We start from the raw sequence: 27,540 nt of genomic DNA on the forward strand, positions 1-27,540 counted from the left end.
TCAAAGCAAAAGTATTCCTGTGACAACAGGACCTGCTCCACAGCAGGTGCTCCAGAAATGCTGAGTGGACAAAGGCATGATTGAATGAATGAAGACACGTCTGGCTGGAGCTAGTGGAAACAGCTCTGGGTGTGACACACCTGGGCTTCCACCCTACCAGTTTCTTACCAGCTGTGTGACCCAAGGATTTTCGTCCCCTCTCTGCACCTCAGCTCCCTCTCCGTACATGGGATACAGCAGTCATTGTAGCCCAAACTGCTTCAAGTGCGAGCCCTGGAGAGTCAGCCAGGCCAAGGTTAGAATCCCAGTTCTGCCCTCCCCTCTGCATGACCTTGGGAGCGGCTTGTCTCCCTGGGGCTCAGTTTCCCCATCTGCAAGATGGGGCAGTCCCCGCCGTGGGGCGTCTGGGGACATTTAACGTGGCTCCTGGGGCGAAGTGAATGCGGGGAAGTCAGGCGCAGTCTTTGCTGGGTGGAGTTAGCGGTCGAAGGAATGGGGAGAGGGTTTTGGGCAGGGGGAGTCCCCTCCCGCGCTCAGCCGGAGGCCTCGGGCTGGCAGGGGCGCATGCGCAGAGCAGCCCCGTGGCCCCTTTATAAGCGCTGAGGCGGCGCTGGGGCGAGCCGAGCGCAGGGCGCAGGGGCCGGACCCCGCGCCGTGAGAGCAGAGCTGAGCAGGAGCGTCCTTTGTGCCGGGCGACCGCCCCGCGATGCATCCGAGATAGAAGCCAGGTGGGAGTCCGTCGTGGGGAAGGGGCGGCGTTGGAGGAGAAGTCCTCGGGATTAGAGGCGGAGCCCGGGATTGGGGAGGGGACCTGCGATCAGAGAGAAGCCCCCAGAATGGGAAGGGGGCTGAGAGGGGGAGGGGAGCCCCGGGTTGGGGAGGGAACGCAAACTGGGAGGGGGCTTGGGAATGTCAGGGGGACACGGATTTGGGGGTAAGGTTGTCCGGGGAATGCGGAGACGACCTCACGGTGGGGAGGGGGCCAGGTTGGAGGTGGGTCTCAGAATTGAGGAGGGAGAACTGGGGACCGAGGCTACAGGAGGGGCACCTCGAGTTTAGCGAGAAGAAAGGGACACTCAGATGCTGCATGGGCGACTCTGGAACAGAGCACCCCGGTGTCTGAGACACCCCAGGATTTTAAGTGGGGATTCCCAATTTGCAGATGAATGGAGGAATCCAGGCTGGATTGCAGCTGGGAGGGGGCCCTCCAGATCAGCCTGAACCGGATGGAAGGGGGGGTCTGCGCTGAGAGTGAACGGCCACGGCCACGGGGAAGCAGCGCCCTGTGGTCTCCCTGTCCTTTTGGCCCAGGTCCTGTCACCACCTCCTGACTCAGGGAGGAGGCTCTAGGGGACTCCATCCCAAGGTGGTCCTTGTTCCCTCAGACCTGAAGTTGGGGTGCTGTCCCTTCTCCCAGGGAGTGCACTGGGTCTCCCAGGTGAATGCTGGGTGGGAGCCCCCTAAAGCCCCCAGTTATGGATCCCCAGGACCCATGAGGGCACCCAGTCCCAAGAGGGGGGCCATCCCCAGCACCTCCTCATCTGACCATGTCCTCACAGCGAGACACAGATTCTTGCCTCACCCCTTCAGTGCCGTCTGTCCATGTGGACACGTGTGGAAGTCCTAGCTTGGTTTAGGGGCACAGGCACTGGGAAGTCGGAGGCTGGGACCCCAGGCCCAGCCTGGGCAGGAGTGACCCCCATTGCTGCACGTGGGGCTTTGTTCCTCTAGGCAGCATTAATGGGAGACAGCCAGCCAGAGGAAGGATTGGCACTGGGCCCCAGCAGGGGACGTGGGGGAAGGGCAGGGAGGGAGAGGTGGGCAGACCATGGGACCCCAGAACCCAGCAGCCTTGATGGCTTATGGACATTCCCACATGGAAGGTACCTCCCACAGGAGGTGGGAGCTTTGTGTGTGTGTGTGTGTGTGTGTGCTGGGAGAGGGTTTGTGCCCATGGGGGGGGGGGGCGGGGATGCTGGGGTCCTCTGTGAGTCTAATGTGACCGAGGTTGTCTTTGTCAGGAAACTTGTGCCAGGGGCCACATCAGCAGGTGGCAAAATGATGTGTACCCACCAGTTACCAAGGCCACCTTTATCCAGCCTGGTCTGCACCAGGGGCTGGCCTCACCTTGTGTGAGTGTGTGTGAGAGACTGTGTCTAACTGTGTGGCCTCATCGAGGGGTTTATGTTGGGAGCCTGAGGCTGTGGGTGTGTGTCTTTGTACAGAAGACGTGCTGCCTGCCTTCTAAGTTGCCCATATTGTCTCTCTTTGTTAATGTCACTATGAATCTGTGTGTGTGTGTATGTCGGCCTCTGAGTCTGGGGTATGTGGCTGCATGTGTGTCCCATGGGTACAGCAAGGGTCCTATCCATGTGATTGGCAGTGTGGAACCTGGGCATGGCGATGTGAAATGTGGTCTGTGTGCAGAGTTGGGGAGCTAACCAGGGAGGGGAGGGGGAGACGTTGGCAGGCAGTTCAGGTCCCCAAGGGGCAGCCTAGGATGATTTACTGAACCCAGCTTCCTTTCTTCTCCGAGAAGTTCCATGCTCGCACCCATGCACAAAAATACGCCCTGACTCCCAGGCCAGAAAAGCACACGTGTGCTCACAGCCCCCGCCAAGGGGCACTTGGACCCACACATCCAGAGACCACTTTGGGTTCCCTGTGCTCCACCCAGTGCACAAAGCTGCTGTGGACCTGTGTACACATCCACACACCACAGGACACAACCTCACGGACATCCTTGCCTGGACACAGCACCCCAATACACACCCAGGCACAAACACACAAAAACGCCTGCTGGCAAACTCACCCTCACTCAGTGCCCACTGAGACAGGAGGTGGGTGTGTGGGAGGGGGAGATACACACACATACACATACACAAGCACACACCCTCCTTCCGGGCCGCCCCTCCCCCAATGCCCCGCAGGCCCCTACTTGCATATGTATGAGGTGCATGCATTATTCATGAGGGGACGAGCCCCAGACGGCTGTGTAAATGCTCACCTCTGGTGGCCCTGGGGAGGAGGTAATTTAAGAAGAGGGGTGTGGGTGCAAGTGGAGGAGATCGTGTGCATGTGGGAGGGCAGGTGTGTGCATGGCAGGGGGTGCACCAGAAACTGTGTCTGTCTCCAACACGGAGACAGACAGACCTCTGCATATTTGAGTATGTATACAAGGCTTTGTGTACAAAAAAACTGTTTTTAAATTTAACATTTCTAGGACTTCACAAGTCTTAGCTCGTACCATCCTTACAGTAACCCTATGAGGTACGTGCTGGGTGATCCCTATTTTTCAGGTGGGGAAACTGAGACACAGAGTAATGAAGCAAGCTGTCTAGGGTCATACAGTGTGTAGGGAGTAGAGGCAGAGTGTGAAGTCAGACCATCTGGATGGAGTTTGAGCTCTTAACCGTACAATGTACGTGTGTGAGTGAGAATTCTCTGAATTTGCCCCTCCTAATGCCCTCCTGGGGCAAGTGCAGCCCAGAACACTGCCCCTCCCTCTAGTACCCAACCAGGCCTTGAACAGCCATCAGGGGACCCCACAATTGCTGGGGGTTCAGGGTGGGAGAAATGAGGACAGCCTGGGATGGAGGCAGAGGTTGCTGAGTTTTACAGGTTGGTAGTTTGGGGCACCGTCCCAGGGCCTGGCCTCTGCTCTGCTGTGCAGTCCTAGGCAAACCACTAGCCCTCTCTGGGCCCCGAGGCACTTTTCTAAGAAGGCAAGGAGGAGACCCAGTGGGCAGTGCAGCTACATTGCAGCCCCAGAGTTCAGCACCACGGACAGGTCCCATGGCCGGCCTCCCGACGGGGGCCTCTGGGAGCTGGGAATGGGAGCTGGGGAGGGTGCCGGATGTCCCCCACAGCCCCCTATTCTGGACTGCATTAACAGTCCCTTCCTCAGGGCTACTCTTTTATTGGGGGGGGGGGGGGCGGAGGGTGCAAGGACTGGGTTTGTAGGTGATGTTCTAACTTCCTATCTGCTCCCATCTCCTGAACCCTGGGGAGGAGGCAGTCCAGAGGCGCGGGAGGCTTTGGGGAGGGGCCACTTCCCCAGGGTTTCTAGTCTCTGGAAGAATGTGAGGTCTGGGAGGGCACTGCTGTGTCCAAGTGCCTGGAATGGGCCTTACAGTTGGCACTCAATAATTGTCCACTTTATGCCCGTGGCCACAACCTCTGTAGAAGGCTGGACCCACAACTGGAGTTTCTCTGTGGACCGAGGAGGCATCTTCAGCGCGTGGTGTGAAGTCAGGGGGAGGGTGGGATGGGCAGGGGCGAGGCCCCTTCCTCCAGCTGGGGCTTGGCAGCTCCTCAAAAATCCCAGAAACCAAGAATAGAATCTTGGCGACAACCAAATCCTGGAATTGAAGCTGAGAATCGTGTCAGTCAGCAAACCCAGATTAAAGTCTGACTTGGAGGCCAGCCTGCTGCTGGAACTGAGGTCCCCGGGCAGACTTGGACTGGCTGCTTTCCTCTAGGAGCACCCAGTCTGATGGGGAAGACTAACTTGAAAAATGAGATTTTGATCTTTTCTATGTTAAGGTCAATAATAATAATAACAACGGCTGAAATTTACTCCGTCGTACCAGGCAGTTCTAAGCATTTTATATGTGACTGAGTTGACTCATCTATTCCTTCCAACTTCCCAATGTTATCCTCATCTAACCTGTGAAGAAATTGAGGCACAGAGAAGCTAAGCTACTTGCCCAAGGTCACACATCAAGGAACAGGCAGAGAGACAACCCCAAATCTGATTCACTCCAGCACCCGTGCTACTGACCATGAGACTTCACTGCTGGGATTCTGAGGTCAGCTGGTACTGGGTTCAGATCCTGGCTCAGCCCTTGCTTGCTGACTGTGTGACTTTGAGTGACACACTGGCTTCTCTGAGCCCCAGTTTCCAGATCTGTAGAGTGGGGGGACTTGGTTCTTCCATGCCAACTGTCTGGGAGGGTTGTTCTCACCTCCCCTCCCTCCACCTCCATCTCATTCCAGGTCCAGGATGGCGGCCGTGTCTCTCTGGGCCTTGGGCCTCCTGGTGCTCCAGATGCTGCCCTTTGTGGCTGGGGAACAGGGTGAGTTGCTTTGGGCGGGGTTGGGGTCTGGGGGATTGACAAGATGGGGCAGCTTTTTAACTCGAAAGCCTGCTCCTGCTGGTTCCCTGGCTTGGTTTGGAGAATAAAACGAGAACAGATGAAAAAGGTCTTTGAACACTCAAAAGTGAACAAGACACCTGAGAGGTTATTTTTAGTCATTGCCAGCAGAGGCTGGAGGTTCCCGCCTCTCACCATTTTGCTGAGATGAGCTGGAGAGAGAGAGGGAAAAAAAAGCAAGAATAGTGCAGAGATTGATTAGTGATGCCTGCCATGGGCAGGGCAATAGAAATAAAAGTTTGTGTGCCTCTCCCTGGCATCTCCCCAGTGGTGGTCAAAGCCCATGTTTTAGAAGTGCCTCCTGATTTGCTCTGTGGCCTTAGGCAAAATCAATGATGTCACTGAGCTTCAGTTTCCTCAACCTCCCTAAAAGAGGATGAGACATGGCCACCTCTGCAGATGGTTATGAAAATCGAATGAGCTGATTGCCATCTATAAAGTGCCTGTTTTATAGAAGGTACTCCGCAAACACAATTTCCCTTCCAATGGTTGCCTCTCTTTTAACCTTTGGGGAAACTGTGGTTTAGAGAAGGACAATCACTTTCCCATGGCCACACAGTGAGTCAGTGACAGAGAGTCAAATTCCTGGCCCCTGGAATCTGGACTTTGAGCGGAGGCAGAGCTATGAAGGGAGTCGACCCGTTCCTCCTCTTCCACTCAGAGACTGGGGTGCAGACGTGTGCACTGCATTCTGATGTGGTACAGGCCATCCAGCCTCTCTGGCCTCAGTCTCCCTATCTTTAAACTGAAGGAAATAGCAGTCTTTGCTGGTCCTTGCCTCTGAATCAGGCTGTCTCTCCACCCCAGGCACACAGGACACTGTTCCTGCCACTACCACCACTGAAAACGGGCTCCACATGCAGAAGGTGGGGTCTGGGTCAGTGCGGGCCGCGCTGGCAGAGCTGGTGGCCCTGCCCTGTCTCTTCACCCTGAGGCCACAGCAGAGTGCAGCCCGGGAAGCCCCTCGGATCAAGTGGACCAAGGTGCGGACTGCATCAGGCCAGCGGCAAGACTTGCCTATCCTGGTGGCCAAGGACAACGTGGTTCGAGTGGCCAAGGGCTGGCAGGGACGTGTATCACTGCCTGCCTACCCCCGGCACCGGGCCAATGCCACGCTGCTACTCGGGCCGCTGAGGGCCAGTGACTCCGGGCTCTACCGCTGCCAGGTGGTGAGGGGCATCGAGGATGAGCAGGACCTGGTGCCCCTGGAGGTGACGGGTCAGTTGGGGGCAGGGGAGGAGCCAAGGATGGCAGGGGGAGGGGCTGAGCCTGAATGTCACCTTAGAAATCACTCCCTTTTTGGTGGTGAACACTATGCAGTCTATACAGAAGTTGGAATACAATGATGTACGCCTGGAACTTATATCATGTTATAAACCAATGTGACTTCAATAAAAAAGTTTTTAAAAAAAGAATTAGGATTCAGAAAAAAAAAAAAAAGAAATCACTCCCTGAACAGTGATTCCCTTTCAGTTCTTCTGATGAAGTCATGAGGTCTCTGTGGGGCTACTCCCTCTTTTTTTTTTTTTTAAGATTGGCACCTGAGCTAACATCTGTTGCCAATATTCTTTTTTTTTTTATTCTTCTCCCCAATGACCCCCAGTACATAGTTGTACATTCCAGTTGTAGGTCCTTCTGGTTGTGCTATGTGGAATGCTGCCTCAGCGTGGCCTGATGAGTGGTGTCATGTCCGTGCCCAGGATCTGAACCAGCGAAACCCTGGGCTGCCAAAGGAGAGCTCGCGAACTTAACTGCTCAGCCACAGGGCTGGCCCCTACCCTCTCTTTAACACCTCTCTCTCTTTTAGCTAAGAGAGAGTAGCCTCTGGCTCAGTCTCCTGTGAACCACAGTGCTTCATAACTTTGTTTTAAATCCATTTTATGGTTACCTACTTTCACATAAGGCAAAGGACATTGGCTTTCTATTTAAAATGGAAATACAAATTTCCTTTTAAAATAAATTTGGTTTTAAAAAGGAGGTTCTTTTTAAAAAAATCGAAAATATATATTAAGTAAATAACACTCCTCAAATATCTGTTTAACCAATTCCTGTATTAAATTCTTTCTGTTGAAGTATCCAGTGTAGTTTCTGTTTTCTTAACTGATCATGGTAAACAAAGCACAAATTTTTTTTTTTTAATTCTTAAGGCCAAGTCCTAGAACAGGGCCTGGCACACAATGTATGCTCCCTAGATCTTTCAGAAATGACCCAGTGGATGGATGGTTGTGTGGAAAACCTCCTGTGGGCTCTTGTTGGGAAGTCGGTTTCCCTTACCCTGTGTTGGCTGTGAGTCAGTCCCCGCACCCTCTGTCCGGGCTCAGGCTTCCCCCGCCCAGCAGTGTCTCAGTGCATATTTTATGAGCTCTCCAATCATCCCCTTCAGAAGGCCTAACTTCTCAAAACCGACAAACCTCAAAGAAAACTGTTAAGTGGTGAAAGAAGTGAATTCCACCTCTGTTTGTTCAATTCATTCATTCAGCCGAACATTTATTGAGCACCAACCACATGCCAGCCGGGTACTGGGGACAAAGCCAAGACTGAGAAGCTGCTGCCACCTCCCAGGAACTCTCAATTTGAGAAGATGGGGCAAAATATTTCATTCCTTTGTCTTGCTCAGCTGTTTCTTTCATCCCTGAATTGGAATTTGAGCCACAGTGATCCTGTTATTGATGCCTCATATCCTGGCTTACATGTCACCTCCTCCAGGAAGCCTTCTGTGACTTCATGCCCAGGCTGGGCAAGAGCCACATTTGATCTCCCATTGCTGCCTGTGCTTCCCTTATCAGTGCATGTATTTAATTCCTAAAAGGCAAAATCCCTCTCTCACTCTTGTCCATGCCTCCATGCCTCAGGGCCTAACCCTGGGAGTGAAGAGTCGGATCTTCCTGGATATGAATTCTGGCTCTGCCTCATACTGGCTATGTGGCCCTGAACATGTCCCTCAACCTCTATGAGCCTTAGTTTCCTCCTCTGGAAATGGGGATAATCATAAAGTTGTAAGATTTCCATGAGATAATGCTTATAAATGCTTTTTACATTGTAAATATTTGACAAGTTCTAGCCCTTTATGGTCATTGTTATCAGTTTCCTCATCTGTAAAATGGGGGCATATCAGTCTCGCGCCCCACCATCACCCTACTGCTATGCCTGGTGCTGAGTGAATGGACATGGCACAGGGCAGTGCAGGGCAGCAGGTCTATTATTATCAGATGGGGGGGCACTCTGCAAGAGGGAGATCCGTTCTTGAAGATTCCAGCGTAAATCGGCCCCCTCTCCTGGATGTTCCCCCACAGGTGTCGTGTTCCACTACCGGGCAGCCCAGGATCGCTATGCCCTGACTTTCGCCGAGGCCCAGGAGGCCTGTCGTCTCAGCTCCGCCACCATTGCAGCCCCGCGGCACCTGCAGGCTGCCTTTGAGGATGGCTTTGACAACTGTGACGCTGGGTGGCTTTCGGACCGCACTGTTCGGTGAGGTGGCACACAGGGTGGGGAGACAGAGACCTAGCCCCTGGGGAAAGATGGTCTGTGGGGGCCCCAGGAGCACACATCTGAGAGGGACCCCCTCCTTCTCTTGCCAGGTACCCTATCACTCAGTCCCGCCCTGGGTGCTATGGCGACCGTCGCAGCCTTCCAGGGGTGAGGAGCTATGGGAGGCGTGACCCACGGGAACTCTACGATGTGTATTGCTTTGCCCGTGAGCTGGGGGGTAAGTCTGGGGCTGGCAGGACGCCCCCTTCCCTGAGCCCCTATTACCCCGCCCACCCCTCATCCATCCCTAAGTCCTTGCCTGATGCCTCTCTAAACCTGCAGTCAAGACCCGGGCCCACGCCTTCCGAGCCTTCCTTCCCTTCATGAGCCCCTCCTCTCTGCGCCTGTCTCCCTGCCTGCCCCCATCCCCTTTCCTACCCCCCTGTTACTCTCTGAGGCCCCCTCACCGAGCCCTTCCCTCTCTCTGAAGACCGATTCGCTCAGGAGCCTGAGTTACCTCTTTTGTAAAAAGAAGCTAAAGATCCCTCTTAGCAATGCGTGGGAAGTAACGACAACGCTGCTCTGGCAAGGGGGGGCGCACAGCTGCGGCTGTTGCCGCCTTGTTTAGCCACCACCCAAACCCGGCCAGGTCGGGGCTATTTGGAGTGGCACCTCCTTCCCGGGCTCTGGAGGAGGGTCCTCCAGGCCCCTCTGACCTCCGTCTGCGCCCTCCCGCAGGCGAGGTCTTCTATGTGGGCCCGGCCCGCCGCCTGACACTGGCTGGCGCGCGTGCCCAGTGCCGCCGCCAGGGCGCCGCGCTGGCCTCGGTGGGACAGCTGCACCTGGCCTGGCACGAGGGCCTGGACCAGTGCGACCCGGGCTGGCTGGCCGACGGCAGCGTGCGCTACCCGATCCAGACGCCGCGCCGGCGCTGCGGGGGTCCAGCCCCCGGCGTGCGCACCGTCTACCGCTTCGCCAACCGCACCGGCTTCCCGGCGCCTGGAGCGCGCTTCGACGCCTACTGCTTCCGAGGTGCGTGTGAGCCCACGCCCCCAAGGGTAGGCACCTTGGTAAAGGCCACGCTGCTGGGGGCTTTGCTGTCTAGTGGAGGCGGAGCCCTGGCCGGGGAAAGAAGCAGGAAAACACATTCCGCGATAAGCCACGCCCCGGGCGAAGGCCACGCGCCTGAGACGGGTCTTTCCCTAGGAGCCTCGCCCTGGGGGAAGGACCGGGCCCCAGATAAGGTCAAACTCTGGCGGGGAAGTCCTCTTCAGCTGGTGGGCTATATCTCCTGAGATCCCTGAAAGACATGCCGCTTGATGGAGCATATCTTACCGGGAGCCATGCCCATAAGCACTCCCTGGGGAGGAAGTGATGCCTCGACTAGCCACGTCCCCTAGGCAAGGCCACACCCCCAGGGACTGGACCACGGATGACCCTCGCCCTTGGGGTGGGGCCACAGCCTCAGAAGCTGCAACCTCACCTTCAAGAAGCTAAGTCTTCCGTTTGTGGGGAAGAAAAAAATCCTTTCGCAATAAGGGCACGCCCATTAGGCGCTTCCTTCCCAGGGGGAGGAGCCACCGCCCAGGTCTGACCTCCCCACGAGAGTTGACCACTGCCTGAGCTTCACCCACAAACCAAGCTGTCCCTTGACCCCTAACTGTGACCACTTGACTCTGACCTTAACGGTGGACCCCGACTTGAACAGTGGGGGTGATAATTTTGTACCTACCTCTCCCAGTCTGGAGGATTCCAGAAACCATCCAGAGACACAGAGTCACGGAGAGACAAATACGTAGAAGGTCTGGGCTGCAGCATGCTGAGATGTGGGTAGACTTCAGGCGGAACTTTCCAGCCAGCCCCTAGGCCTAACACAACCTCCTCTGCTTGCTCCCACAGCTCATCACCCTACGCCACAACATGGAGACCCAGAGACCCCCTCGTCTGGGGATGAAGGGGAGATTCTGTCAGCCGAAGGGCCCCTGGCCCGGGAACTGGAGCCTAGCCTGGGGGAGGAGGAGGTGGTCACCCCTGACTTCCAGGAACCTCTGGTGTCCAGTGGAGAGGAAGAGCCTCTGATCTTGGCAGAGAGGCAGGAGTCTCAAGAGACTCCCAGCCCTGCCTCTGGGGGTCCCATGCTAGCCTCAAGGCCTGCCCTGGAGGCTGAGGAGGTGTGGCTGAGCACCGTGGCCCCCAGCCGCAGTAGCATGGAGGCAGGCACTGCCCGAACCACGCACAGGGAGGCAACCCCAGCCAGCGCAACACCTAGGAAGAGGGGCCGCTTTAAAGGGTTGAATGGGCGCCACTTCCAGGAGCAGGAACCCCAGCAAGGGCTGGAGGGGGGGCTTGAGGCCAGTGCCCATGCCCCTACCTCAGAGGCTGCTGGGAATCAGGTGGAGCCTCCCCTGGCCGTGGAAACCACAGATGCCTTGAGGACTGGACCGAACCAGAGCCCCTGGGCCGTTCTGACTAATGAGGTGGATGTGCCTGGAGCTGGTGAGTGGGGTCCCAAGGGGAGGTGGGACTTACCTGGGGGTCCGAGGGGGACAGGGACAAGAGGCTCTGAATCCCTCCTGGGTCCCCTGGCCACACCAAGCCTCAGAAGCCACCTCTTCCTCGGGCCTGGAGCCCGGGAGACACTCAGCAGAAGGAGCTGCTGAGACAGAATTCTAATGACTGTTGTTGATCTTGTTGCAGGTTCCCTTGGTGGCAGGAGCCCTCCAGAGCCCTGGCTGTGGCCCCCAACCGTGGCCCCACCCAGCATCCCAGGCCCCAGCAGGGCCCTTGGCCTGGAGCTGGAGGAAGTTGAGGGCCCTAGTGTGAGGCCAGCCACCCCCAACCTGCCGTGGTCCCCCTTGGAGGCCACTGCCCTGGGTCCCAGACCCTCAGAGGGGCCCAGCACTATCCCCTGGGAGGCACCCCCCATGATCTCTTCCCCAGACCTCCCTGTCGTGGCCATGCTTCGTGCCCCCAAGCTGGGGCTCCTACCACACCCTACGCCCTTCACCACCCAGGCCAATGGGATCAAGAGGCATGGTGAGGCCATGGTCACTGCCCCACCCTCCCCTGCCTCAGAGATCGAGGCCAGCCCCCAGGACCCCATCCATCCAGAGCTGTATTCCTTGCCCCCCTCCTTGGACCTGAAAGAACAGGGTGGAGAGGCCACATCCTCAACACTCAGTGGCCACGGAGCAGGAATTCCCACAGCCCCTTTGCAGGCAGCCTCAGACGCACAAGGTGGAGCCAGTCCTAACTCCCCCAGGGCAGACCTTGGAGAAACTGGGGGGACCAGCCCTACTGGACTCAGCAAAGCTGAGCACCCCAGATCCAGCCCACAAGCTTCTGTGGATGGGAATGAGGTGGTAGATTTTGCCCCCACTGAGACTGCCACTGAGCCTACAGGAGTGACAGGCATCTTGGGGTCTGAGTCTGGGGTCTTCAGCACAGCAGAGAGCCCCACTTTCAGCTCACAGGCCACCGTGGATGAGGCGCAGGGGACATGGCCCTCACTGCACAGTGGAGGGTTGGACCTCCACCCCCCGTTTGCATCCTCAGGGGGCCCTGGAGTCTCCCTGATGCCCAGGGTCACCCCAAGTTTGGAGCCTTGGGCTGCTACAGAAGCGACAGTGGGTCCCACAGATTCCGTGGCCACGCTGGGTCCCAGGAATGCCGGTGGGATTTGGGATTCTGGATCCTACGCGGTTGAGGGAGCTGACAGCCCCACCTTGAGCCTTCAAGTGGCTGTGGATACAAGTGTGGTGACGTCCCTCATGTCCCTGGATCCAGGGGACAAGGTTAGGGTCCTGGCCATGTCCACAGTGGCCTTCTCAAACTCCCAATCCCACCTGGAGCTGGAAGGCCAGATGGTGACGCAGGGAACGCTGGGAGCGTCGGCCCCTCGGCATGAGGGCAGCCCCCTTGGGGAGCCCACTTTCCCTCCTTGGACACCAACGGCAGCCAGCATGGACGAGCCTGTCTCAGTTTCCTCGGGGGAGCCTACAGTGCCTTGGGACTCCCATAGCACCCTGCTGCCTGCCTCCCTGGGCCCAGATGAGTTTGAGCTGGAGGTCCTGGCAAGCAGCCCAGGTGTGGAGGGCTTCTGGGAGGAGGCAGCAAGTGGTGAGGAGCCGGCCCTGCCAGGGACCCCTGCAAATGGGAGTGCGCAGGAGGGTGAGTTCAAAGCTCGGGGCTTCATCCAGCTCACCGTGTCGGGGAGCCCAGAGCAGGGAGGAAGGGTTGTTCCTGGGGGCCTAGAAAGGTTTCTAGCAGGCGGTGATGGAGGTGGGAGCGTGTCAGGCAGAGTTGAATGGCTGAAAGGATGTTCTGCAGAGGCACCAGCACAGGCAAAGGCCAGGATGCAAAGTTGTGCTTACTGTGTTTTGATGCACAGTGAGTAATGGGGGGATGAGGAGGCGCTGGGTGGAGTTTGATTTGGGGCATGAGTTTAGTCAACAATTCACGTTGATGTCCACTCTGAGCCAGACAGTGCTGTGTGATGCTGGGGGCCTGCCTTCAGCGAGCCCCTGGTCGGGGGAAGATGGGTGGGGCAGAGGGAAGAGGTGTGGCAGGGAGGATTTCCCAGACAAGTGGAATTTGCAGCTGGAATTCAGTGATGTGGATCTTGGGGGACCTTGAGCCACATGGAAGGTGGGTGCCAGGAAGGGGTGGGAGTGGTGGGCATCATTCCTATTTTATAGACAGCAAACTGAGGCTCAGGGAGATATGTCACTACCAGCCGTCTGTGGCCAAACCTCAATCAGAGCCCAAGTCTGCATAAGCCCTAGCTGTTTTGGCCATGCCCAGTGGAGGCCAGAGAAAGCCCCGCCCTGCTCTCCTGGGGCCAGGTAGCCTGCAGCTCAGCCTGCAAATTCTGGCCCTTTTTCTTTAAGGTCCTGCCATAAAGAGCTGGGTTTTATGGTCAAGTGAGCTTTAAAAGAAAAAAAAAAAGCAGCTAATTAAAAGGCACCTTTTCTGAGTTGCAAAACACTCATTACCACAACTGGTTTTTCACTTGCTCCTTTTTTGAAGGCAAAGTGTCACAGTGATAGAAATAGCAGATTCATGGTTTCGTTGCCCACCTTGTCACCTGTGGGCTGTGTCCTGGGCGCATCCTCTTTTCTTAGATGCGCAGGAGGCAAGTGGACCCCGGTAGGGGTGCATGCATCGATAAAGGCTTGCTTATTCATTACTGCCCATGTGCATGTCTTGTTCTGAGCACTTTACTGGAGTCATCTTGGTTAGTCCTTATATTGTACTTGTGGAACAAGTTCTAGTATGGTCCTCACTTTACAGATGGGGACACTGAGGCACAGGGAGTTCAAGTGACTTGGGCAGAGTCATGTAGCTGGGGAGTGTCAAGCATAAGGTTTGAATCCAGCCTGTCTGACAACAGAGTCTTTGTCTCAACCACTAGGCCGTCCGATGCTTATTTCATTGGTGTAAAAAACCCCAAAACAAACCCCAAGGTCTTGGGGAGGGGATGAGCTTGCCCAGGGAGGGAGCAGAGGAGAGACTGGTTGTGGGGGATGGGCAGAGGGGAGGAGACTCGATGCTGCCAGGGGGCGGGAGGTTGGGGGGCAGTCAGAGAGGTGGAAGGGAAATGACAGAGGCAAGTGCTAAGGAAAGTGCGTTTGGGGGAGCCCCCAGGGCCACAGCTGGGTCTGTCTTGGACTTTGCTGGATCCTCAGCTCCAGACTGAAGCCAGTGGCAGCCGGGTTGGAGGGAGGCAGGTGGCACTGGGGGAGACCCGGGCGCCTACCACCCGCTGCTTGCAGCAGAAATGCTAATGAGGCCAAAAATAAATGCAGCACCAGCAAGCTACTGAGTCACCACTGCCAGTCCGTGGGCAGGTGTTGGCAGCTCAGGGCACCTGGTGGGGCTTACACGTTCTCGCTCCCGGCAGCCCCACGTGTGTGCACACATGTGCTAGAGCGGCACCAGGGACAGACACTGCCACAGGCCCCTCTGGCCATCCGTGGGGGCACATGCCACCACCCTATGGGCAGGCCTCAGCCACTGCAGGAGGGCCAGCAGCTACCTGCATTCAGTTAGCAGGCAGTTATTGAGTGCCTGATGTATTCCAGGCCCCATGTTGAGACCAAGTTCCTTGTCCTCTGGAAGCTGCTATTCTAGATAGAGTAACTCTCTAGCACTTTCCCAATGATGGAAATGTTCTTGAGCTACACTGTCTAATGAGATAGAAACCAGCCACGTGTAGTTACTGAGCCCTTGAAATGTGCCTAGTGTGACTGAGGAACTGCACTTTTACTTTTATTCCATTTTAATTAATTCACACTTAAATAGCTCTATGTGGCTGCCTTGTGGAACATCACTGCTCCGGGGGAGGCAGGGACAAGAAACAATGATCCTGGGACCAGCCCGATGGTGTAGTGGTTACATTAGCACACTCCACTTCAGTGGCACAAGGTTTGTGGGTTCAGATCCCAGGTGCAGACCCACACACCACTCATCAAGTCATGCTGTGGTGGCGTCCCACATACAAAAGAGAGGAAGATTGGCACAGATGTTGGCTCAGGGACAATCTTCCTCACTAAAAAAAAAAGAAATGATGATCCTAATAAGTTATTTTGGAGGTTAGAGAATGATGAAGGCAGAAGAGAAAAATCAAGCAAGGGGTGGGGGATGCCAGGGAGTGGTTTGTGGTTTTGGAAGAAGGTCAGGATGAAATTTGAGCAGGACTGAAGGAGGTGAGGGAGGAGCCATGCAGTGGTCTGGGCAAAGCTTGCTCCAGGTGGAGGGGATAGCCCCTGCAAAGGCCCTCAGGCAGGACCCTCAGGAGGAATTCAGTTCCTGAGGAGGAACAGGACGCCAGTGTGGCTGGTGCCGAGTGAGCAAGGCCGGGAGAGGAGGAGGTAAGGTAGGGAGATGTTGGGAAAGATCACGCAGGGCCCTGTGGGCTGTGGTTTGGCTTCCTCCTCTGAGGGCAACGGGGAGCCATGGGGGAGTCTAGGCAGAGGAGGGACATGACCTGACTGAGGTTTACATAGGCTCCCTCTGCAGCTGTGGGACAACTGCCTATGGAGGGTGAGGGTGGAGGCCAGGAGAGCAGGGCGGAGGTGACTGCTTGTTACCACCTCAATTTCTTGTGAGGCCCCAGACCAGGACAAAACAGAAACAAATTCTAGGTTATAGGGGCTACAGAGAAGGCCTTAAACTGGACTTCTGGAGCCTCTGAGGCCAATCTGGGCTCTTGAGCTGTCCCGCTATGTGCCTTTGAGCCAGGCCCTGCCTGTCTCTGGGTCTCAGTTCTAATGTCTGTGCAGTAGAAGGGTTGAACACTGCCCTTACAAGGGATAGGGATCAGCTGGGGTAGGATGGGGGTTCTTACTCTGCAGCCCCAGGCTCCAGTGTGGAGACCACCAACCAAGGCATCTGGACCCCCAAGATGGGGAGGGGAGACCCTCTACCTCCAGGGAAACCCAGCTGATGGGGAAAATGGTGGGGAGGGGGACAGGGACCCACATTCCTCAATGCCTCCTGGGTGCCAGGTTCATGCTGAGCAAGGCTGAGACCTTCTCAAGATGCCCCAGGTTGATATAGACAGAGCTGCACGTGGCATTATGGTCAGGACTGGGAGCAAGGGATGACCTGTTTTTATTTCTGTTGTGTAAATGAGGCAACTGAAATTCAGAGAAGCAGTTTGTCCAGGGTCCTCTAGAGGGTGGCAGAGCCAGGGACTGAACTAGCCTCTGACTCCAGAGTCTGTTATTATAACCACTATAATCCACCACCTTTCTACACTGTAACCAATGAGTTTCTGCAGCAAAAAAGGTTGAGCCACCAGAATGAAGGAGGTGACGGTTCACACTCTTCCTCGTGCAGTTCATACCCCGCCTAGAACCTTATGTCCACTTACGTGCTCCAAATTGTGAGAAGTACAATGAGCAGCAGGTCATGTCCAGAAGAGGGGGACAAGTCAGGAAGGGCATTTAAACTCACGTTCTAGGAGAAACTTCCTAAGAGAAGCTTCAGGAAGCCCATTCCAGCTCAGTCCAAGGAAGGACATTGCCATAGGCGGGACAGTTCCTGCAAGAAGTAAGCTCCTCATCACAGCAGCGTGTGAGAGGAAGTTGATGACCGTCTATTGGGAAGTTACAGAGGGGACTCCACAGACAGGGTCTCTGGGGTCTGAGGTCTAGATTCCGGGAAGGCAGACAGCATGGTGGCCTGACTAGTTCCCACACTGCCTGTCCATGCTGCAGCCCTCTCGGATCCCTGCGAGAACAACCCTTGCCTGCATGGGGGCACCTGTAAAGCCAACGGCACCATGTACGGCTGTAGCTGTGACCAGGGCTTCACCGGGGAGAACTGCGAGATCGGTGAGTGTCCCGGACTCAGGATCTGAACCAAGACTTGTTTGACCATCCCCAGTGGCCATCCCCATGATGATTCAGGGATCACAAAATGCTCACACCAGAGGGTCCCTTCCCCTCCCTACTCCTTGGATCTAGTAAATCAGCCCCAATTAGCTGAGCCAGCACCAAACAGCTGAGCTCTCATCCTGCGGGCTGAGGCTCAGTTGTGCTGCCTCCTATCACTACCAGGGAGGGGAAGACAAATGACAAAGCTCAGGTTCCTCCCAGCCAAGGGCCCCAGGGGTTCCTACCCTCTCCTGGTGGGCAGGAGTATAGGCACCACTACCAGAACCATTGGATGCTAGCGCCAAAGCCCAACACAGGAAACATGACAAATTATGAAATTATAACAATACATGTAAATGACAGTTTCTTGAGCTCTGTGCATCACCTCCCTGACGTCACAACCACACTAATTATAGAATTATAACAGTAAATATAAGCAATATAATTTCTTGCGCTCCTCTACTGACTCTCCTCTCAACCCCTTTGAGAAGGTGCTACTATTATTACCATTTTTCAAAAAAAGAAACATCTCAGAGAAGGGCAGTGGCTCTTCTCGGTGTCACCCGGTGTCACACGTGCCTCAGGCACCCTCTACACAGGGACTGGCAGAAGAGGAGCTCAGCTGATATCTAGTTCTACCTACAAACAGCTTCATTACTCTGCAAGTCCTTGCAAATGTACTGGCACCCAGTTTCCCGAGGTTCCACATCCCAAAAAGACCCTCCAGGGGGGCCGGCCCGGTGGCACAGCGGTTAAGTGCTTTGGCAGCCTGGGGTTCGCCAGTTCGGATCTCAGGTGAGGACATGGTGCCGCTTGGCAAGCCATGTTGTGGCAGGCGTCCCGCATATAAAGTAGAGGAAGATGGGCAGGGATGTTGGCTCAGGGCCAGTCTTCCTCAGCAAAAAGAGGAGGATTGGCAGCAGATGTCAGCTCAGGGCTAATCTTCCTCCAAAAAAAAAAGACCCTCCAGGTTCAACATTCTATAGATCTGTTTGCCTGAGGATAATCTTCACTGCTCTGGAATCAGGTGGAATGTTCTGCACACTCTGGCCCTCAGCCTTCCCAGTGGCATCTGCTCTCATTAACGCTAATTCATGTTAATTGTGTGAGGTTCCACCCCCTTGACCTCCAGAGTCATTGGCCCCTCTGTGCAGACCCCCACTGCTGCACTCAGATGCAGGATGGATGGTAGGATGGCCCCATCTTCTGCCTGTGAGGACTGGGAGCCAAGGGGAGGCTGACCTCTGACTTGGCCCCTCTCCTTCCCCTCCAGATATCGACGACTGTGTCTCCAGCCCCTGTGAGAACGGAGGCACTTGCATCGACGAGGTCAACACCTTCATCTGCCTTTGCCTCCCCAGCTATGGGGGCAGCCTCTGCGAGAAAGGTGAGTCTCTGTCAAGACCCCAGAAACACTACCAGGAGTGAGGGCGAGTGCTGTGTTACAGGCTTCCCACTCATGCTCCAGATCTCACTGGTTCTGTGGCCCTGAGTCCAACAGGAGGCATATTGTTTTTTTGAGATAAAATTCATATAACATAGAATTAATCTTTTTAGAGTGGCATTCAGTACATTCACAATGTCACAGTGTCATGCAGCCACCACCTCTAGCAAGTTCCGAGATATTTTCATCACCCCAAAAAGAAATCCTGTACCCATTAGCAGTCACTCTTCATCACCCCCCTCCCCTAGCCCCTGGCAATCTCCTTTCTGTCTCTATGGACGTTTTTCTGCTCTGGACATTTCTTTTTTTTTTTTAATTTTTTTTTTTAAAGATTGGCACCTGAGCTAACATCTGTTGCCAGTCTTCTTTTTTTTCTTCTTCTCCCCAAAGCCCCCAGTACATTGTTGTATATTCTAGTTGTAAGTGTCTCTGGTGGTGCTATGTGGGACGCTGCCTTAGCATGGCCTGATGAGTGGTGCCGTGTCCGTGCCCAGGATCCGAACTGGTGAAACCCTGGGCCGCCAAAGCAGAGTGCACGAACTTAACCACTCAGCCACAGGGCAGCCCCTGGACATTTCATATAAATGGAATCATACGCTTTTTGTGTCTGGCTTCTTTCACCCAGCAAGGTGTTTTCCGGGTTCATCTACAGTGTGGCATGTATCAGTGCTTCCTTCCTTTTCATGGCTAAATAATATTCCATTGTAGGGATGTACCACCATTTTTTAATCCATTCATCATTTGATGGATATTTGGGTTGTTTCCCCCTTGTGGTTAATGTAAATAGTGCGGCTATGAACATTCATGTATAAGTTTTTGCTTGAACACCTGTTTTCTATTCTTTTTTTCCCCTCCATTCTTTTGGGTGTATACCCAGGAGTAGAATGGCTATGTTTAACTTCTGAGGCACTGCTAGACCGTTTTCTACGATGGCTGCACCATTTCACATTCCCACCAGCAGTGTATGAGGGTTCCAATTTCTCCACATCCTCGCTAACAGTTATTTTCCTTTTTTTTTAATTATAGCCATCCTAGTGGGTGTGAGGCTGTGTCCCATTTTGGTCCTGATTTCTGTTTCCTAATGACTAATGGTGCCGAGCATCTTTTCATTTGCTTGATGCCCCTTTGTATATGTTTTTGGGAGAAGTGTCTGTTTGAACCCTTTCCCAGGAGGTAAATTTTAGGCCTCTCTGAGACCGTTTCCTGAGTTCCCAGGTCCACACGGAAGGTGTGGTCCACAGAGCAGAGCAGGAGACATCAGGATTGGGACAACAGCGGGTGCATGTAATGATCTTCCAGCTGAATCTCTTCCAGCAACAAAGAAAAGAAATGAATATGGGAGAGGGGAGGTGAAAGGGTGGTGGGGACAGAGCCTCAGGGGGAGGGGGATGGACCCAGGAAGAGGGTGACCTAGCTGCACAGTGACCTTGGATTGGGTCCTCTCCCTGGTGGGCTGGCTTTGCTCACGGCCAGCCCCCCTCATACTCCCTTCCCGCTGCCCAGACACGGAGGGCTGTGACCGAGGCTGGCACAAGTTCCAAGGCCACTGCTACCGCTACTTTGCCCATCGGCGGGCGTGGGAGGACGCCGAGCGGGACTGCCGCCACCGAGCCGGCCACCTGACCAGCATCCACTCACCTGAGGAACATGGCTTCATTAACAGTAGGCACTCTGGGGTGGGCAGGGGTGCCCCTTGCAGTTGCTTTGCCGGGGCATCCCCCCAGGATTCTGAAGATGCCACCTTTCTGAAGCTGTGTTCACTAATGCAAGCCCTGACCATTTATTAATTTGCGTGTCCATTTGTTCACTTGTTATTTCATATATTCACTTTATTCATTCACCAGATATTTACTGAGCATCTGCTATGTGCCAGGCACTGTTCCAGGCACTGGGGGACAGCAGTGAGCGAGTCACACATTGTCCTGTGCTCAGGGTGTGATGTTCTTGTTGGGGATATAGGCAAACAAGTAAATATCTAATTAAATAAGTCTATACTGTAATTTAGCTGGTCTTAAGTGTTCTGATGACAAATAAAACAGGGCCAGGGGATGGAGGGCGATGGGGGGGTGAAGGGGGTGGGGGTGACATGAAATGAAAAAGGAGCTATGCAGAGACCTAGGAAAAGAGAAGAATGTTGCATTAATTAAATCTGGCATTTATTGACTTTTTCATTATCCATTCTGCTGTTTGTTCATCCATCCATTTCTTCACGTTTCCCCCATCCCATCCCATCCCCTGTTAATTCCGTCATTTGTTCATTCCCTGGCTCGCTGGTTTCTTTTTACTCCCTGCAATCAAACCCGTGCTCCTCCGGCCGAGTCCTGGTCATCACTGGCTGAGGCGCTCACTCACTGTCACCTGCCTGCCCCGTCCAGCGCCGGCGCTGGCTCTCCTATCCCTTACTCTCTCATTTCTGCAATATCTGACATGCCTTTTGTTTACTTCTTCCTCCGGCCATTTGTTTAAGCTGCAAATCGTCTCAAGGCCAAGTGCCTAATCCCAGCCCTCTCCGCACCCCACTCCCACCTCGCGGGGTAAGAGGGCAGCCAGCGTCCCACTGCTGGAGAAGGGGGCGCGGCCTCCAGCCCACGCCAAGGCTGAGGGAGGAGCTCTGGGCCTCTCCCTCACCCCTACCTCCATCCCCTTTCTCCCCCAGCCCACCTCAGGGCTGGGGAAGAGCTGGTTCCTCCTCTCCCCTCCCCCCGCCCCCCCCCCTCCCCCGTTGTGGGGAGGGGCAGGCGCCCAGCCCTCACGACCCCTGCCCTGCAGGCTTCGGGCGTGAAAACACGTGGATCGGCCTGAACGACAGGATCGTGGAGAGGGATTTCCAGTGGACGGACAACACGGGGCTGGTGAGTAGTGGGAGCCCGGGGCCTGGGTTCCTGGGTTAGGCTGCTGACTGGCCCTGCCTGGAGCCTGGAACCGAGGGGTCTGGGTGAGCCACATCAGCCCGTCCTGTGGCCTCACTTTTACCCTCTTGTGCAAAACGACCGGCAAAGGTCCTCAGTGGCTCTGAGATGCTGGAGTTGGCCAAGGAGCTTCATCTCTGACTTCCTAGCCCTGTAAACGGCCGGTGCACCCATTCATTGACTGAAGTACAAATGTAGGACTGGGGTTCGAGGCCTCCTATTGCTCACCCCACCTGGTCCTCCACCACGACTCTCAGATACTCCCATTTCCCTGCATTGCCGGCCTCCCTTGTCACTCACTGGGACCCCTGCAGCAGCTCCCCACTCCCCTAAACACACACTTGCTACCTACACTTCTGCCTCTCCACCTGGTGGCCATGGGGACTTTTTTTAAAATTGAGGTGTAATTCAAATAACATAAAATTAATCATTTTAAAGTGTATAATTCAGTGGCATTAAATACCTTCACAATGTTGTGCAAACACCACCTCCCTCTAGTTCCAGAACATTTTCATCACCCCAAAATGAAGCCCTGTACGTGGGGACCTTTTAAAAGTCATGCATCAGATCAGGATTTCTCTGCTTCAAGCCCTCTCGGATGCTCCTTTGCTCTCGAGATAAGAATCTACTTCCTCCTGCTGTGGAAAACAGTCTGGTGGTTCCTCAAAAAGTTAAACAGAGAATTGCCACATGACCTGGCAATTCCGCTCCTAGGTAGATGCCCAAAAGAAGTGAAAACAGGCACTCAAACAGATACTTGTACACCGTGTCCAGAGCAGCACTGTTCACAGTTGCCAAAGGTGGAAACAAGCCACATGTCCATCAACAACGAAAGGGTGAACAAAACGTGGGCCTTCCATACTGTGAATACTACTCAGTCATAAAAAAGAATGACGCTCTGACACATGCTTCGATATGGATGAACCTTGAAAACATTACACTGAGTGAAAGAAGCCAGACATGAAGGGCACATTCTGTATGATTCCACCTATATGAAATATCTGGAATAGGCAAATCCATAGAGGCAGAACGTAGATCAGTGGTTGCCGGGGGCTACGGGGAGGGCAGAATGGGGAGTGACTGCCATGGGTACAGAGTTTCTGTTTGGCAGGGTGAAAGAGTCCTGGGAATAGACAGTGGTGATGGTTGCACCACACTGTGAATCTAAGTAATGCCAATGAACTGGACACTTAAAACAGGTTAAAGTAGGGGCCAGCCTGGTAGCACAGTGGTTAACTTCATGTGCTCCACTTCGGCAGCCTGGGGTTTGTGGATTCAGATCCCAGGCACAGACCTACATGCGGCTCATCAAGCCATGCTGTGGCGGCATCCCACATACAAAATAGAGGAAGGTTGGCACAGATGTTAGCTCAGGGCTAATCTTCTTCACCAAAGGGGAAAAAGGGGGTAAAGTGGTAAATTTATGTTATATATATTTTATCATAATTAAAAATACCTGCCTGTCTTCTACCACCAGAGCTGGCCCCTGCCCACCCTCTGACCACACTCCAACTTGATCAAGTAGCTCTAGCCCCACTTGCCTCCATTCTGTTCCTCAAATAGGACAAGCTCAGTCTTTGACGCTGAGCCTTTGCACTAGCTGTTTCTTCTGCTTGGAACTCTGTTCCCTGCCTGCGTCATTCCTATCCTTGAGTCTTCAGATCTCCTGTTGCCTCCTCAAGGGAGCCCTCCTGGACTTCTAGGCTAAGGTCACCTTTTGTTCAACTATTTCTCTAACAGTGAGTGACCCATGTAGAAAACAAACTGTCAGGGAGTGAGTCAGTAGGCAGAAACACCAGGGAGGAGGGCACTGCAGTCTTGTAGCCAGAAGAGGGGTCATTTGGACTGCAGTGGTAGCTACCCTCAGGGTCAGCAGAACGGTGCCCATTGTAGAGATGGGAACACCGAGTCTCTAACAGCTTGCGTGGTCTGGCCATGGGAGTCCTTCAGTGGGCAGTGACAGAACCTGGGCCAGGATGCAGGTCCTCTGAGCATCCCCTGTCCCCCATTCCTGCAGCAATATGAGAACTGGCGAGAGAACCAGCCTGACAATTTCTTCGCGGGTGGGGAGGACTGTGTGGTGATGGTGGCGCATGAGAGCGGGCGCTGGAACGATGTTCCCTGCAACTACAACCTCCCCTACGTCTGTAAGAAGGGCACAGGTAGGCTGCCACCCTCCCCACTTCCGTGCCGCCTCACACTCACTAGTGGGTCATTTCATTTCAGTTTGTAAGTGTGAGAGTCAGCCCTGCCCAGTGTTCACTCTCCAGCACGGTGGGAGAGCTCCTATTTTCCCCCACCCTTGCCAGCTCTGTGTGTTCTGAAGCTTTTTGTTCTTTGTTCATCTAAGTTGTGAAAAAATAGTATCTCGTTCTTATTGTAGTTTGCAGGTCTTTAAGGATGAGAATAACCTACTGTTCATATGTTGATAAGCTGTTTGTATGTATGTATTTTCCTGTGACCTGCCGGTTCATCTCCTTTGCCTAATTTTCTACCAGTTTGCTGGCCTTATTGACTTGTAAGAGCTCTTTACCTATTAAGGATACATTTGTATGCATGTTCATGTCTGCTTTTCTCTTATACTTTTGTTCATTCTTGCTCCTGTTTCTTTGCCAATTTTCATATCCTTTCTTCCTTTCATTTGCTCAGATTATTCTTGCCTCCTATCTCCTTCATTCCCATCATGTGTAAGAATTAGGGGGCAGCATGTGTCCAGGAGGTTCCTGCCTCTACAGGGCTCCTGGCTTGGGTGGCGGAGATAGACACAATCACTTCCAGCCCTGTGAGGTCACAGCTGGGCAAAGGGCAGGGCCTGCTGAGGGTGTATTATTCCCAGGAAGAGAAGGGAACCAGTTTATCCCAGACTTGGCCCCTTCCCTAACTGGAGGTTCCTCTGTCCTCAGTGCTGTGTGGACCCCCCCCAACAGTGGAGAACGCCTCGCCCATTGGTGCCCGAAAGGCCAAATATAATGTGCATGCCACTGTACGCTACCAGTGTGATGAAGGATTTGCCCAGCGCCACGTGGCCATCATCCGGTGCCGGAGCAATGGCAAGTGGGACCGGCCCCAAATTGTCTGCACCAAACGTAAGTGGCTACCCCCAGACACCCCAACACAGGTTTCCATATATTTTTAGTCTCCAATTAAAACATCTTATTACTACACACACCGATCTGGCTGAATGCCTGATAATACAGCCTTACAGGTGAATGAGAACTTCCCAGCCTGCCTGGTGTTTCCTCCATTCCCTTCCCCGCCAGGAGGCTGCTGCATCAGGCCTCCTGCCCCTCTTGGGGTCCGCCCGGTGGTGCAGCAGTTAAGTGCGCATGTTCCGCTTCAGCGGCCCGGGGTTCGCCAGTTTGGATCCCGGGTGCGGACATGGCACCGCTTGGCAGGCCATGCTGTGGGAGGCATCCCACATATAAAGTAGAGGAAGATGGGCACAGATGTTAGCTCAGGGCCAGTCTTCCTCAGCAAAAAGAGGAGGATTGGCAGCAGTTAGCTCAGGGCTAATCTTCCTCCAAAAAAAAAAAAAGGCCTCCTGCCTCTCACCACCTCTTGCCACTTCCCTGTCCTCCCTCAATTCCCTGCAGCCAGACGGTCCCACCGAATGCGACGACACCATCACCACCACCAGCACCACCACCAGCATCGCCACCACAAACTGCGCAAGGAACGCAGAAAACACAAGAAACACCCAGCGGAGGACTGGGAGAAGGAAGAGGGGAATTTCTGCTGAAGAACCAGGCAAAAGAAAGCACAACCCCCTTCCTCCACCTCCTCTGGAGTTTTCACTTGGGGAGACAGAGCCCAGAGAGAAGCAAGAGGGTTTGGAAGTCCCTGAGTCCCAAGCCACATCCCCCCACACATAATCCTTTGTAAAAAGCTCCTCTCCCCTCTTTCTTACACACACAGGTCCTCTTGGCAGGCACAGCCACGTGTCTGAAAATCCAGTTCCAGTCAGGCTGAACTCTGGGAGCGTCTCCCAGTGGAGGGAAGCACAATCGGCAAATACCCTTCTTTGCACTGGTTTAGTCTTTTGTTGACCAGGCTGATCACCACTTGTTGAAATAAGGCTTTGATGAGAATGCAAGAGTGTGTGTTTGGGTTCGCCCTAAGGAATTGCTTTTCACACCAGAGATCCAGGCTTAGTAAACCATCAGATGTCCTAAGTGCAGCCTGAAGCCTTCAGTTAAGGTCACTGGCTTTGGGAGTAGAAATCTACGTGGAAGCACACTGTTGAACTTGCCAGTGGCTCTTCCTTCACCTTGGGCTTCAGCCCAAGTTCGGTCTTCGGTCTTGGTGGATAAACAGAGTGTAGAACTCTTATGTACTGAATTTTAGGAATGTGTTTAGAACAGCCTCCCTCTCTGCCCTCAGAGTTAGGGGTCAGAATCGTCAGAGCAATAGGTGGGCAATGGAAGGAAGGTGTATTGCTTGCCCTCCCAGGTCTAGTCCAGTGCTGAGATTTGGTTCTGCATGTGTGGTGAATCTCACACATGCAAATGAGAGGATGTTTAGGGCTCAACGAGCCCAGATTTCTTCCCCCTCCATCTCTCAGGGAGACAAAGAACCTCCTTCCTGGACCAAGGAGGTGCCAAGTTTTCTAGCTCACTGCCCGTACGTCCCCATCCCTCGAGCAGACATTGGTAGTGCCCCTGCCCTGGGCCCTGCCCCTTCCCCCTCCCCATCCCTATCTCCATCCATTGCCTGGTGGACTAGAAACGCTTAAAACTTGAAGTAGTGACATCTACCTGAGGTCATGTTGTAGAGAGATGCACAGTGTTAAAACCGAAACCCACACACATTTTTCTCTCATGGTTTTTAAATTTTTTAAGTGGGAAAGAACTCACCTGGCCTTCCTCCCTTAAATCAGCAGCCTGTAATAGGACTTCCAAGCCAAAGGCCAGGATCCAGCTCCCTGATCTCTGGCAGGAAAGATCCAGTTTTTCCTCCATATTTTGTCCACTCTCAACTCCTCTAGTCTCGATAAAAATCTATGGATTAGTGTTAAAAACCACAGTGGAGAATGGCCCTCTGCAGGAAAGAAAAATAGGCCAATATACGGTCCATCTAATGGTTTAGTAGAGAAGGAAATTTGTTGACTGAGCCTATATCCCTCCTGGGAAATAAGAATTTTAGTTGACAACTATGGAGTAGGTACCATGCTAAGGACTTATGCACGATCTCCTTGAAGCTTCTCAACAGCCCAGCAACTTAGGAACCATTATTTTCACATTTTACACATGATAAAACTGAGGCTCAGTTAAGGGAATGGCATTGACTTGAAGTCACAGCCAAGACAGGAGTAAGGATTTGGTCCTGCCTCTGTCTGACTCCAAACACTGCTGTCTACTTTGAGGGGAAGGGACTGAAACACGATTGCATGTGCTCTCTCACACACAGGCAGATTTAGGAAAAGAGTGAGAGGTGCAAACTAGACTCTCATCCTTGACTTTGGTCTTCCGTCTTCCCTGCTATAGACATCCTCCACTGCTCCACCTGGTGGTTATTGTTGAGAAACCCTGGGGATGTAGGTTTGCCTTCTTGCTTTGATAATTCTTCTTGGTTTAAAAAGTGTAGTAATAATAACACATCTTCACTCGTCCATGTCACAAAAGAATTTTTTATGTTTGGGGGGGTTGCTGGGGATACAACTTTTTCTGGGGTCTTGGTTTATGCTCCCTGCCCTTGGCCCCATCAGCCCCTTGCCCTGCCCCCACCCCAGCTCCATGGTGGGAGAGGGCTCTGGTCTTTTCTAAAGTGGGTGGTTTGTCTTTTGGTCTTTCCCTTTGGGATGTGCGTGTGTGTTTGCGTGTGCCACATGTGTGGCATGCGTGTGAGTGTGTGTACCGTGAACAGCTTCAGGTTCTGCTGGTTTTGCTGTGAGCTACAGTGTTCCGTGGGTCTGTGCTATCTGACACTGTGGACATTAATGTACTTCTTGGACATTTTAATAAAATTTTTTAACAGTTCAATTTGCCTGTCGCCTCCTGATACCTTCTTTCATTCATTCACTCAGCGAGTATTTACTGAGCAGTTATTACGAGCCATGCACTGTTCTGGGTACAAGGGAGATAGATGTGAACAGGACAGACATGGCCCCTGGGAGGTGGTCAGGGAAGGCTTCCTAGAGGAGGTGAATGAAATCTAAAGGAGGAGTAGTGTTAACTAGATGAGGA

The 27,540-nt window shown here is 53.8% G+C and overlaps 1 protein-coding gene across 3 annotated transcripts; it reads left to right on the forward strand.

Moving 5' to 3' along the window:
- Window positions 1-459: 459 nt before the first annotated feature.
- NCAN (neurocan) lies at window positions 460-27,336 on the forward strand. Of its 3 annotated transcripts, XM_023625540.2 has the most exons (16): window positions 576-728; window positions 1,163-1,311; window positions 4,999-5,078; window positions 5,964-6,374; window positions 8,450-8,624; window positions 8,735-8,862; window positions 9,363-9,656; window positions 10,524-11,120; window positions 11,322-12,794; window positions 16,847-16,963; window positions 18,279-18,392; window positions 19,953-20,111; window positions 21,219-21,301; window positions 23,376-23,520; window positions 24,262-24,444; window positions 24,952-27,336. In XM_023625540.2, the coding sequence occupies exons 3-16, from the start codon at window positions 5,006-5,008 to the stop codon at window positions 25,095-25,097; spliced, it is 4,098 nt and encodes a 1,365-aa protein (XP_023481308.1). In that variant the 5' UTR covers window positions 576-728; window positions 1,163-1,311; window positions 4,999-5,005; the 3' UTR covers window positions 25,098-27,336. The 3 variants fall into 3 exon arrangements, with proteins under 3 accessions (XP_023481307.1, XP_023481308.1, XP_023481309.1); XM_023625539.2 differs by lacking the exon at window positions 1,163-1,311 and having other exon boundaries at window positions 460-728; XM_023625541.2 differs by lacking the exons at window positions 576-728; window positions 1,163-1,311 and adding an exon at window positions 4,546-4,811.
- Window positions 27,337-27,540: the final 204 nt, after the last annotated feature.

The sequence above is a fragment of the Equus caballus genome, chromosome 21 (assembly GCF_041296265.1).
Source record: "Equus caballus isolate H_3958 breed thoroughbred chromosome 21, TB-T2T, whole genome shotgun sequence".
In the NCBI taxonomy this organism is placed as follows: Eukaryota; Metazoa; Chordata; class Mammalia; order Perissodactyla; family Equidae; genus Equus; species Equus caballus.